Genomic DNA, 13,774 nt, shown 5'->3' on the forward strand with positions numbered 1-13,774 from the left:
ATAATAAAGTTTTTATATTTAATACTAATATGAAATTAAAGATATTAACAATTAAAAATATGCATTGACAAACGTGTTCAACACAAATAGAAAATATTGTCAGGGATAGAGGGAGTAGTGTTTACTTTTATGTTATTTTTAATTTTTGTATTTTTACATATATTTATTTATATATTTTTTTCAAGTACCGATTAGGGATTAAGGGATTAATCGGCAAATCGGGCACGGGTTAATCGAAACTAGATATATTTAAAAAAAATGAAAAAGAAAGTGGCAAAACAAACACAGCACACATTCTGTGCTTTTGGACGTGATGTTGAAGTTGAAAGCTGAGAGCTTACCCAAACCCCCGAGATCGCCCCCATATATTTGGGTAGATGTATGTATACATACATATGAGATCACATATTGTGTGTATACATACATATGAGATCATATGTGTATACACATATATGTATATACACACACTAACAGAATACCAGACCACATATTGTATATATACATACACAAACAGCAAACCACATTTTGTACATATGCTGTTTGGTGACGAAGCTGTAACGAACTCGTCGGACTGAGATGGTGGAAGCAGTAAAGCGAATTGACGGCGGAGTTCGAAGAATTCCGGTTACTTCCTCGAATTCCGGCAGAACCTGTCCAGGTGCCATTTTATTTACCGTTTTCTCTTGTTTATCTCGTTTCCTCACGTGATTCTCTTTCTCCTCTTTCGTAAAATAATGTATGTATGTATCTATGTATATATATGTGCAGAATAATATATGTGTATAATATGGATGTATGTGTATGTGTGTGTTGTGTGTATGTGTGTGCGTGTGTGCGTAATTGTTTAGCTAATTGATCTTGCTTATTAAGATGAACATTGACTACATTTGGGGTTTAGGTCTGTGAATTAGGGCTTTGATGTCAATTTTGATAATAATTGTAAGCAATGAAAGGCGAAGATAGATTATACGATGTCCAAGCGTAATCAATCAATATTGATCCCCAAGAGAATTCATGTATCATAGCAAACCAGTAAAATGTGAACCTGTGCTTGTTACATTAATGAGTTGGAGGTCCTACTTTGTATAGTTTACTTTCGTGTAGCATCTTTATCAAATTTGAGCATTGTATACTTTTGTTCTTTTTCAGCACCATTAAGTAGTTCTATGGTAACTGAAAAAGTTTTTGATAGAGGAAAAGGCTCTGAAAATTCACATGAATCCAAGGATTATGCAAATGAGGATCATCATCATCTCTTTGAACAAGCAGATAGTAGCATGAATGCTGGTACTATGATCGCTGGGTTGCAAAGTGAAGAGTGCTTTAGATCTGAAATGGGAGTGGGTCTTGTAGGTTCGATGGTTTTGGGAGACTCCACATATGATGTTGGGGATACTGCGAATGGGGTTGTGTGCTCTGTGGTTCAGGATAGGAAATCAATGGATGACTTTCACCCAATAGAGATGCTAGATTTTGTCAACCAACTGGCTCTGTCATCTGTGAATGTTGAACACGAGAATTTTGCAAAGAATAAAGCAACTGCTCTTGCATATAGGAAGGCAGTCTATGAGGAATTCGATGAGACATATGCGCAGGCATTTGTTCATGAGCTAGACAGACCTCATGAGCACCAAGAAGTGAACCAGCCACCTAAACTTGCAACCCAGCGTAAGCTAAATTGTTTTTAACGTACATGATTTTTGGTTCTGGTTTAGAGTACTACAGTATCATCAGATGTTATATTATGTTTGTGTGCTTGCTCATATTTCCCAAGTATATGCATATAGACAACAGATCTATCGGTTTTCAACCTAAACAAGCGAAGTTTTCCCATAATCTGCAGATGTATTTGTTACCGTGGTGTATTTAGCCTTTTTACTTGAGGTCAACGTCGTTCATCTTTCTTAATTAATTGTGCAGAAGTACTTCTATGCCTGCAGCATTTTTCTGAAATTACTATACCTGACTTCACTAGAATATTTTTTGAATTTTATGAACCTATGCTTGTTACATATATGAGTTAGAGATCCTAATTTGTACAGTTTGCATTTGTGTGAAATCTTTTATCAAATTTTGAGGATCTTATACTTTGGTTTTTTTTGTCAGCACCATTGAGTGGCCCAATGGTAATTGGAGATGTTTTTCGCCAAGGGAAAAGCTCTGGAAAATTACATGGATCCAAGGACCATGCAAATAAGAATCATTATCTCTTTGAACAAGAGGCTGGTGAAGCAAGTAGCATGAATTCTGGTAATATGACCGCTGGGTTGCAAAGTGAAGATTGCTTTAGATCTGAAGTGGAAGTGGGTCATGTAGGTTCGATGACAGCTTTGGGGGACTTTGGAAATTTCGGGGAAGGGGCTGTCAGCTCTGTGGTTCAGATTATGAAATCGAGGGATGACTTTCAGCCTATTGAGGTGCTAGATTTTGTCAACCAACTGGCTTTGTCATCTGTGAACGTTGAGCAGGAGAATTTTATAAAGAAAAAGGGTACTGCTCTTGCGTATAGGAAGGCACTGTATGAGGAATTCGATGAGACCTATGCGCAGGCAGTTGGTCATGACCCGGAGAGACCTCGTAAGCAACAACACAGGAACCAGCCACCTAAACCAGCAACCCCAGGTACGCCAAATCATTTTCGCAATACATTAATTATGGTTTTGGTTTATAGAACTAATGTATCATGTTATGTAACTTGTGGTGCATGCTCATTTTTCGTAACTATATGAATATAGATAACAGATTATCGGTTTTACTCCTAAGCAAGCGAAGTTTCGCCATAATCTGCTTCCTTAAAATTCTGAAAAACACTGTACTACAGTTTTGGTGAATATTAGAAGTACTAGAGTTATTGCATAGTAACTAATATTTGTTAAAATATGTCCGTATTTGTATCGTGCATTCATTTGTGATATGGTTTGTGGAGTATATCATTCTGACGTTCAATATGCTATAGTTTTAATTTTTATGAAGTCATTCTTGTTGCCGGGGAAGGATCTAGCAAAGGAGCATGGGGGGCCACACTCCTAAATAATATATATATATATATATATTATGTTTTTGCACCATTAAAACGGGTGAAAAAATTATAGAAGCCCCCCCATAAAAATCAGAAATAATCAGGAATAAGGGGGCACCTCCTCGAGTTTACTCGGTACCCCCTAAAGAAATCTTCTAGATCCGCCCCTGCTTCTTTTAAATATGAATTAGAGATCCCACTTCGTATAATTTACGTCCGGGTTAAACTTTTTATCAAATTTACGCATCCTACACTTTGGTTATTTTCAGCTCCATTGAGTGGCCATTTGGTAATTGGCAAAGTTCTCCACCAAGGAAGAGGCTGTGCAAAAGCACAGAAATCCAAGGACCATGAAAAGAAGGATCATTGTTCTGTTAAACAGAGAGGTGAACCATACAAGTTGAAAAGTAGTGCTGGAGTCCACGGTGGTGAAGCTGAGGGTTCTTTAGAGATTCCCTCTAGTAAACATGCTCTACAGAAGATTAGGAAATCGATGGATGATTTTCACCCTATGGAGATGCTAGATTTTGTCAACCAACTGGCTCTGTCATCTGTGAATGTTGAACACAAGGATTTTGCAAAGGAAAAAGCAACTGCTCTTGCGTATAGGAAGGCAGTCTATGAGGAATTTGATGAGACCTATGTGCAGGCATTTGTTCGTGAGCCAGACAGACCTCATGAGCAACAAGAAGTGAACCAGCAGGGTATGATTTAATCATTTTCCACAGACATGATTTATGGTTATGGTTTATAGTACTATATTATCATGCGATTTTATATTATGCTTGTGTTCATGCTCAATTTTCCCAAGTAAATGCATATAGATAACAGATCTGTCGATTTTATCCTAAGAAAGCATAATTTGTGCTATAATTTATGGGTAAGCATATTTTTCCTATAACTTGCTTCCTTAAATTTCTAAAGAACACTGTACTATAGTGTTGGCGATTATTATAAGTATTTGAGGCAATGCGTAGTAGTTAAATTTATATTTTGAGTATGTTAAGATGTGTCCGCCTTTCTATCGTCTTTGTGGCATGTTTTGTGAAGTATGTTATTCTAACGTTCGCTGTTATTGTTTTGATTTTATGAATTCATCGTTGTTGCATATATGAATTAGAGATCCTGATTTGTATAATTTACATTATAGTGAATTTTTTCATTAAATTTGAGTATTCATACTTTGGTTGTTTTCAGCTCCATTGAGTGGCCAAAGAAAAGGCTCTGAAAAATCACATGAATCCAAGAACCACGCAAATGAGGATCGCTATCTCTTTGAACAAGGCTCTGGTGAAGCAAGTAGCATAAATGCTGTTAACATGACCGCTGGGTTGCAAAGTAAAGAGTGCTTTAGATCTAAAGTGGAGGTAGGTCATGTAGGTTCGACAACTGTTTTGGGGGACTCCAGATATGATGTTGGGGATTCCACGAATGGGGTGGTTCAGATTAGGAAATCGATAGATGGATTTCACCCTATGGAGATGCTTGATTTTGTCAACCAACTGGCTCTGTCATCTGTGAATGTTGAACACGAGGATTTTGCAAAGAAAAAGGCAGCTGCTCTTGCATATAGGAAGGCAGTCTATGAGGAATTTGATGAGACCTACGCGCAGGCATTTGTTCGTGAGCCAGACAGACGGCATGAGCAACAAGAAGTGAACCAGCCACCTAAGCTAGCAACCCAGGGTATGATTTAATTATTTTCCACATACATGATTTATGGTTCTGGTTTATAGTACTATATTATAATGCGATGTTATATTATGATCGTGTGCATGCTTATTTTTCCCAAGTATATGCGGATAGACAACAGATCTATCGGTTTTCATCCTAGGCAAGCGAAGTTTCCCCATAATTTGCTTCCATAAAACTCTTATGAACACGGTATTACAGGGTTAGTGAATATTGAAAGTACTTGAGGCAATGCATAGTTATTAAATTTATTTAAGATGTGTCTGCATTTCTATCGTCCATTAGTTTGTCGTATGTTTTGGTGAAGTATTTCATTCCAACGTTCGCTATGTTACTGTTTGAATTTTATGAACTCATCCTTGTTCTATTTATGGATTAAAATTCCTACTTTGCATTGTTTACATTTAGTGAATTTTTTCTCAAAATTGAGCATCCTACTTTGGTTATTTTCAGCTCCTTTGAGTGGCCATATGGTGATTGGCAAAGTTCTTCGCCAAGGGAAAGGCTATGTGAAAGCAGAGAAATTCAAGGACCATGCAAAGAAGGATCACTGTCTCTTTAAACAGAGAGGTGAACCAAACGATTTTAAGACTAGTGCTGGAGTCCACGGTAATGAAGTTGAGGGTTCTTTCGAAACTCCCACTAGTGGACATGCTCTACTAAAGAATTCATCGTTCATCTCAAATCCTAGACAAGAAGCTGGATATGATTTTCTGCCTATGGAGATGCTAGATTTTGTCAACCAACTGGCTTTGTCATCTGTGAATGTTGAGCACGAGGATTTTGTAAAGAAAAAGGCTGCTGCTCTTGCGTATAGGAAGGCAGTCTATGAGGAATTCAATGAGACTTATGCGCAGGCATTTGTTTGTGAGCCAGACAGACCTTATGAGCAACAAGAAGTGAACCAACCACCTGAACCAGCAACACAGGGTACGCTTAATTATTTTCCACAGACATGATTTATGGTTCTGGTTTATAGTACTATAATATCATGCTATGTTATATTATGCTTGTGTGCATGTTCATTTTTCCCAAGTATATGCATATTGTTCATCCTAAGCAAGCGAAGTTTCGCCTTCGCCATAATTTGCTTCCTGAATATTCTTAAGAACACTTTACTACAGTGTTGGCGAATATTAGTACTACTCCAGCAATGCTAGTAATTAGATTAGTTATGTCCACAATTCTGTCGTAATTTGTCGTATTTTTTGGTGGAGTATATCTTTCTAACAATCTCTATGTCACTGTTTTAATTTTATGAACTCGTCCTTGTTGCATATGTGAATTAGAGATCCTACTTTATATAATTTACATTTGAGTGATATTCTTTATCAAATTTGAGCATCCTACTTTGGTTATCTTCAGCTCTATTGAGTGGCCATATGCTAATTGGCAAAGTTCTTCGCCAAGGGAAAGGATATGCAAAAGCACAGAAATCTGAAGACCATGCAAAGAAGGATCAGAATCTTTTTGAACAGAGAGGTGAACCTAGTGAGTTGGAAACTAGTGCTGGAGCCCATGATAATGTAGATACTTCCTCAGAGCAGGCAGAGGCAGTTAATGCTGAGGTCTCTAAAAAGGGCAAGGTTTTAGTTAAACATCAGCAGAGAGAACGTTCAGCAAGGTGTGAGGTCTCAAATCCGAGACAAGAAGCTGGTGTAGGAGGCGGTGTGACTACTGTTAATAAGACCAGTAGTCATGAGCAACAAGACCTGAACCAGCCACCAGGTGCGCTACATTTTTCGCGTATATGATATATGGGCCTTGGTAAATGATATAGTACTTTAGCATCATACCTTGTTTGTCATGCTTGTAATGCATGCTCCTCTTTTCCTTTTATATGAGGTATTTTTATGTAGCTTTTGTCCTTGAGGTTAACATTTTTGTTGACTTGCATATATTTCTGGGTGAATACATTCTTGTTTTGGTGCATCTTTATCTGATAAATTTTCCAAATCCTATGTGTGAGTGAACACTAACAACTTTAAAATACAACGTCAGTGTCTAGATTTTTCTTATAATATAACATGTTCCTTGCATAAGATTTAAACAGGTTCTGCATATATTTGTATAGAACAAGAGTTTATTTGTTTATTAATTCAAAATGATAGATGCACCATAAAAGGTTATTAGTCGGATTTTGTGATTGCATTTGTTTTTTATATGTTATATTAACTTGAAGAATTATCTTTCATATATTACAGCCTTATTGAATACGAGGGCTTGGATCATCAAATCGTCTTCGGAGTCCAGTGAGTTCATTTCTGATCCTCAATTTGTGGAGGATCATCTCAATAATCTGGATGAATTCCGTGATTGTCTGTTCCTCTTTGCTCCTGACACAGGCGATGCCATTCATTATTATTCGTTGAATGGGCTTTTGGAAATAGACAGTCTTGATATTCCTGAAAGATTTTCAAGGATGATGTTTGAATTTGTTGCTGATGTAGACGGTCTTGTGTGCATACTTTTCAACGGTGACAATGCTACTATTCTTAACCCTATTCTTCAGGAGTGGACCGTTCCATCCGAGATTCCTCAGCTTCCTCTTGCGGATGCTGTCACTCAGATTTGCTATGCCTTTGGGAAAGATATAGATGGCGATTACAAGATTTTGAGATTTCGTGAAAGACTTCAGTCTAGGAAGAACAAAGCCAGGGAAATCGCTGTTTTTTCATCTTCCACTAGATCATGGTCTGTTACATGTCAGAGGGTTCCCAACAACGTAAGACATATGTGTCACGGTGTGTGTGTTGTTGGCATGGTGTACCTCTTATGCACATCTGTTGCTGCTCATTTGGGGGAGGATCTTGAGAGATCAGTTGTATCTGCTATGGACTTATCGGATTTGACTAGTGCGCAGCTTGATTTACCCGGGTTATGTTCAGAGGAACATTCTTGTATTTTCCTATTCTCATTGCACGTTAACCTGGGATTAGTTCAGATTGTTAAGGAAGCAGGTCGATCGTGGAATAGGATATGGTCTTTGCAAGATGATTCAAGTTGGGAGGTGATGTTCAAGTTCCGATCTGATGATTGGGGTAGCATAAAACGCTACCTACCTGTTAGGAATCAGTTCGTTATGATGGAAGTTGGGATTGATGGGAACCTGTTGGTTTATTTGTTGGATGCAAATGATGTGCGCCATTTGGAAAGAAGACTGAAGATTGATCTTAGTGAGATGGACTGCATCTGCACTTGTCTCGCATCTCTTGTCCCTCCGTCTTAGGTTATTTTGTTTTCTTTTGCAGATTTACCATGTCTAAACATTAGTTTCACCATATTGCATACAACATTTAGCCTTTGAACCCACCTTTGTATTGCTATTCGAAGTTGCACCTAGGATATATGTAGGAAATGTTGTAATTTATCTTGATATATAAAGCTGATTACTTGACACTTTTGCAGGGATTTATGATTCAAATTGGAGCTTGGATTGGTTTGTTCAGGAGAGGTGGTGCATCGGAACATGGTCAGAAGTACATTTTGATTACTCTTTTGTATTAAATTTGAAGTTTCGGATTATAGACAAGCTTGAGGAAAAACATACTTCTTAAATATAAAGTATATTTTGACAAGTTCGGTATCTAATATGCTTAGGTGTTTAAGTTTCTCTTAATCTTCTTTATCTATTTAGTAGGGTTTTCTTGTTTGGTCATTGTTAGTCTTAGTTATTTTAGTGGGGTGTTTATTGGCAAAAATGTTGTGATACGTAGCTTGTGTTTCCATTTTAAGTAAGATTTTGCATTAATTAATATTAATGTTCTAGGTGAGTGGGGCGTTTATTGGAAAAAAATGTTGTGATACGTAGCTTGTGTTTCCATTTTATTTAGGATTTTGCAGGATTAATATTAATTTTCTAGGTGTCTTGGAGAAGTTGGTACTTATTTCTGTAGGCATCAACTGAATGCAAATACCAGATCTTGTTGCTTTTTTCCGTCATTGTCTTGGAATTCGACTAATTGTTCCTATTTTGCTACATAAACGTTTTTACTTCATCGTGTAGCTTTTTTTTTTAATTCCTAGGGAACTCTTGAATCTGCAGAGTCATCTTATCGTCTTCAATAGCTGGGAGCAGCTACCCTTTTTTACAAATTTTTCCTTTTTATTCAAGTCCTGAGCAGATAATAAATTTCTTTTGCTTAATATTTCTGCTTCCTTTATACCCAGCCTCCTTCCCAATTTTTTTCCATTTTTTGGATTTTTACAAAATTTTGCCTTTCTGTTTCCTTGTCATGACCAGGAGCTTAGTTAAATGTTCCTGAATTTACCTATGTTTTGCATATTCCACCTACAATGAATCTGCAATTTTCCTTTGCTGATTTATTTTTCAGTCCCAAGCTCATTGTAGTATGCCTTTATCCCATCAGTCTGACTATTCTTGGCATTGAGGAGCTTCTCCTTGGATTATTAATTCTGGATGAAGCTCTCCTTGCGTGATATCAGACTTGGAGTGTGCTGGGTTGTCAGTGCCGTGTTAGTGCTCCGATTTTAAGCTCTACAGTTGGTATTGAGCTATCTTCCTTTGATGCAAGATGCAAGTGCAAGCTGTTTCATGCCTTCAAACCCGTGTATGAGTAATGTTTTTTTTATGAAGACCAACGATTGTGACTTGGCCAGAGGGAGATGTGAAAGAGTAGTTTTGATTAATCTCATATCTGGTAGCACCATCTTGCTCTAAATTGAGCCGATTGAGACTGAGCTGAGTCGAAGTTAATTGACCTGCAATGCGTAGTTTGCACCAAGTTGACCTGAGTTGTGGTTCTTTTGCTTTCTTTTTATCGATCATCTTCAATCTGTATCTTTAAAAATTCTGGCTTCCGAGATATTCAGTTTTTCATCTAATAAATTTTATCATCTAATATCCATCTTGGTTCGCCGCCTTCTCTTCTTAGAACTTGTACTGTCTCTCTTTGTTATATGGAAATGAGATGACTTTTCTTTGCAAATGCTCACATTGGATTGCACTTGTGTACCATTTCTTACTGACACCTCTGGTTGATTACACCAGATTCGTTCCTGATGCTCATTCGCAGGTTTCTGCATATGACTTCATATGCTTGTACAATTCATTGTATTTTCCTGTTGAAGACCTCCTATTTACCCCCCTAAGCATTCCTAATTTAATTTCTCCTTCTACGTGAGATGGATTTAATATTTTGTCCACTGTTTATAATGCTGGATATATTTGGTTGTGAAACCCAGCGTTTTGGAAACCAGAATTTAAATGAATGAAATTAAATTGCTCATATTGTGACCCACTCTTACGAACCTCATCATCCTCGAACCTAAAAATCTAGTAATAGGGCCTTGTGGGATTTTGAAATGCCCGGTTTTGATTTGCGTGGCACCAGTTCTTTAAAGATTGTAAATATTTCTAAATTTCATGTTTTAGGCAGCTTTTCCTTGCACCAGCTGATGCTAATTTTTAACTTTTCTATTATACAATGTCCGCTTTCTTCTCATGTCTTTCTGTGCATCTTTTGAGAAGAAACACAATGTACTCATTGCGGTTCCTCGAGAGGTATGTTCCCTTTCCTCTTGCACTAAACTCCTGCAGCTCCTTCAATTTTGTTTTGTACAAATGCACAGTCTCCTATCTTGGCGTGCATTAAGCTTCTGGAAGTATGTCCCAACAACTTGTACAGGCAGAGAGTTTTTCCCATCCCGCATTGTCTTTTAATATGGAAATCCTCTGACCTTTTCATTCAGTTACTCGATAGGCTTTGATTCCTGCGACTTCTTTTCTATTTTATTCGACCAGCTGCTTTCTTCCTCGTGTCAAGTTCTTGTATGCCAGCAGCTTGGATAGTGTCGAGCAACAATTTTTAGCATACATACACTATAAGTGCAGGTGCCTTGCTATATATTTGAGAATTAGGTTCAATATTTACTCACATACATGTAATATAATCTATGTAAATGTTGTGAGACTGAGATTTGATTTCCATCTGTCTGCTGCTTGCTTCCTTCTTAAACTTGTTCCTTCTTAAACTTGTAACGAATAGAATGAGATGAGAATAAGTATTGATAAATAAATGTAATGTCTAATAGAGGAAGCGAGACATAGAAAGGTAAAGCAAGTGGTCAGTGAGTGAGAATCAATAGACGAGTACAAGTAAAGTGAAAGCGGATTGAGATAAGGCAAGTATCCCTGAACTTTCTTGTGATATGTATTCAGAATAGTTCTGTTTTATATTGCAAGTATTTTTGATCTTCCTTGTATACTGCAAGTATTCCTGAAATTTCTTTATATATGTTGTTAAGTATCCCAATTGTTCTTGTGTATATTGCAAGTACTTTGAAGTACTTAATCCTAAACACTGATTCTTCTTATTGATCTTTGAGCCGTAAGCCTTATTCTTAGTAAACTTTTAATTGTTGAATACCCAAATACGAATCACACATATACGATACGACTCCACAAATACATATATACCATATACAGATTACTGGAACGAAATTGTTTAATATACAAACCTTCGTACCTTATACATCAGAAGGTTAATCCTTATAATCCTTAAACCTTTGTTCTTCTATAATCTGATTCTTTCCCAGGCTTGAAGCCAATCCTTATACACAACTCGATATACCCTTATGATGTTATGAATCACTTTATACTTCGAGATAAATGTTAGTTATGATTCTGTTTATTTATTTACATTCTTTATCATGTTGTTATTATAGAATTGAATTATTTTTAAATATGGACCAGATTCGTGGTCTGGCCAGATTCGTGGTCATGATATGCCAATTTGTGTCTTGGATCCAGTATAAAAAGCAGAGTTCTGAGTTTTGCTCGTGGTTAGTGCGTGACTGATTAACAGCCTAATCTTGGTTTTTAAAATAAAAGTGAATATCCAATTCTAATCATTACTTATCAAGGAATTTGATGTCCTATATCATTTCAATTGATCATTGTTTAATCTCAGTATTGTCACTGTGACTTGATGAGCTAGTTAGCTCACCCTTGCACATCTTTTATGTTCTTTTCTAGTTAAAAAGGAAACTGGTGGTAGCGAGGATCCCCTGACAAGTGTGCGAGTTAGGTTTCCAGGTTGAAATGAAATAAGCTAGCAGATGATGTTTGTATTGGTTTGAGTTAAAAGTTTGTAAGCCTATTTTATTTTCAGTTGTAAGATAAATAAATTGGGATTTCGTACATTGTAATATAAATAAGGTTGACTTGTCGATATCTCATGAGACTTCTCTACAAGTCATTTTATGACTTCTCTACATACTTCTCGATATCCCTTGATCTATGTCTGGTCGATATCTGACTTAGAGCATTTGTTATAGAATAACATTATTTAACTCCCAGTTGCTACACTTCTCTCTGAGGTATGATCAGCATTTGATCTTCTTCTTCTAGAGTTTATTCTTTAGCTTGATGGTTGTTCACTGAAAAATCTTCCAGTTTAATCTACTTAACATTTTTACAGACTCAAGAAATATAATTACATAATACAAAATTAGATTATCAAACAACTTATCCTTAGGGTTTTGAAGATGACTTGTCTTGTTATGTACAGACATGTCTTGCACAATAGTTGATTTACTCTCAAACTTTTAGTTCCTGATTAGGCAGAACATGTTTTCTCCTTAATATAATTTTGTGGTTGCTCTTTAACATTTTTTATAATTTAAAGCATGTAACAAGTTACTTCATTATTTGAAACATGATAATACTGAATGCGAAAATCATGAACCAAAGAGAAAAAGGTCAAATGTGAGAATTCTGGATTTTAACATCTATAAGATTTTTGTTTGGAGTTTTTTCCATCAAAACTTTCATATAACATCTTTCAAATTTTCGACCATAACAGTGTTTATTTGAGGCTTAAACGTAGAGAAATAGAAATCACAGAGGAAGATGTGTTGGGACTCTCATATAGAGGACAATTTATCATACGAGCATCAGCTAATAAGTACCAACAACGCACTGATCAGAGGTTAGAACGGTTTCATGCGGATAAAAGATGTAATATCCCGGATTTATAAAATTTATTATTATTATTACTATAATAATAGTTATTATTATTATTATTATTATTATTATTTGAGTATTTTGTGTGAGTTTTTTGATAATGAAGGAATATATATGTTGATATTTTATTCATGTTTGATAAGTTTGTGTAATTAAATGGCTCAATTAGCTATTGTTAGTTATGTATCAATTTCTGTCGTTATTGTGCAAATATTTTACTTCAACAATTTTTAAAAAAATTTCTTTTAAAAGATGATCATTTTATCGATATTGGTAAATTGAGTTTGTTTTACAAATTTGGGGAACAATTTTAGGGGGTCTCGAAAAAAAGTAATTAAAATTTGCAAAACAAATCTAAATGGTTGAAAGCAAGATACGAATGACAAATTCTAAGTTTCGAGTCTAAAATATATTCAGAGAAATATGTTTAAATTTTTTGAATGTTGAAATAACCTTTAGGAGCGACCAAAATATTTGTTTGTCTTTACCGACGACCGACGAGTTAGACAAAAGTTTTGATTTGATATATATTCAAACATAATATGTTTTATGAAATAATGACTATAAGGTCCGATAAACAATTTAGTTTGAATTAAAAATAGTTTTACCCGAAAAAATAAGGATTTATGGGTATTTGGAAATAAAATCAATCTTTTATCTAACAGCATAAAATTTGGCACTATTAATTGAATATAAATATTCAATAAATATATTCAATATATTTGAGAGTAAAACATGTAAGTATGACATGATTTGAAATAATTTGACAATTTTGGCTCGTAAAATCGACGTTTGAAAATTCTCGGGTTTTATACCATTAACCGTTGCCTTTGTTTATTTGACACAAACAACCTAGTATAGAATATATCCTTAATTTGATATATCTACCTCCAGTCATGTCTAAAAGGATTTCTATAAATATTCGGTTTATTCAAAGTATCTTAGTTCGACTTGATTTTGGAAAGTGCCACACGTCAAACTCTAATGAAGTATTTTAAGCGTCTTAATATCTAATTTAATTTTCACTTTTAGTTTGATAAATTACCAAAACCTAAAAATAAAAAGTATTTACCTCT

At 35.6% G+C, this 13,774-nt stretch overlaps 1 protein-coding gene across 2 annotated transcripts; it reads left to right on the forward strand.

The window, feature by feature from the left end:
- The first annotated feature begins 286 nt into the window (after positions 1-286).
- On the forward strand, positions 287-11,916 carry LOC141705072 (uncharacterized). Of its 2 annotated transcripts, XR_012568213.1 has the most exons (10): positions 287-658; positions 1,150-1,668; positions 2,107-2,622; positions 3,289-3,723; positions 4,217-4,705; positions 5,165-5,641; positions 6,077-6,439; positions 6,916-7,940; positions 8,120-8,183; positions 11,709-11,916. XR_012568213.1 is itself a non-coding variant. In XM_074508144.1 (9 exons), the coding sequence occupies exons 1-8, from the start codon at positions 577-579 to the stop codon at positions 7,938-7,940; spliced, it is 3,906 nt and encodes a 1,301-aa protein (XP_074364245.1). In that variant the 5' UTR covers positions 287-576; the 3' UTR covers positions 8,120-8,402. The 2 variants fall into 2 exon arrangements, 1 of the variants encoding a protein (XP_074364245.1); XM_074508144.1 differs by lacking the exon at positions 11,709-11,916 and having other exon boundaries at positions 8,120-8,402.
- The last annotated feature ends 1,858 nt before the right edge of the window (positions 11,917-13,774 follow it).

The sequence above is a fragment of the Apium graveolens genome, unplaced genomic scaffold (genome assembly GCF_009905375.1).
Source record: "Apium graveolens cultivar Ventura unplaced genomic scaffold, ASM990537v1 ctg8518, whole genome shotgun sequence".
Taxonomy (NCBI): Eukaryota; Viridiplantae; Streptophyta; class Magnoliopsida; order Apiales; family Apiaceae; genus Apium; species Apium graveolens.

Excerpts from the sequence above, each read along its gene's own strand:
- LOC141705072 (XM_074508144.1), top strand. The coding sequence starts at position 577 with ATGGTGGAAGCAGTAAAGCGAATTGACGGCGGAGTTCGAAGAATTCCG. Across the intron at positions 4,706-5,164 it reads ACCTAAGCTAGCAACCCAGG|CTCCTTTGAGTGGCCATATG; the intron begins GTATGATTTAAT and ends GGTTATTTTCAG. Across the intron at positions 6,440-6,915 it reads AGACCTGAACCAGCCACCAG|CCTTATTGAATACGAGGGCT; the intron begins GTGCGCTACATT and ends CATATATTACAG.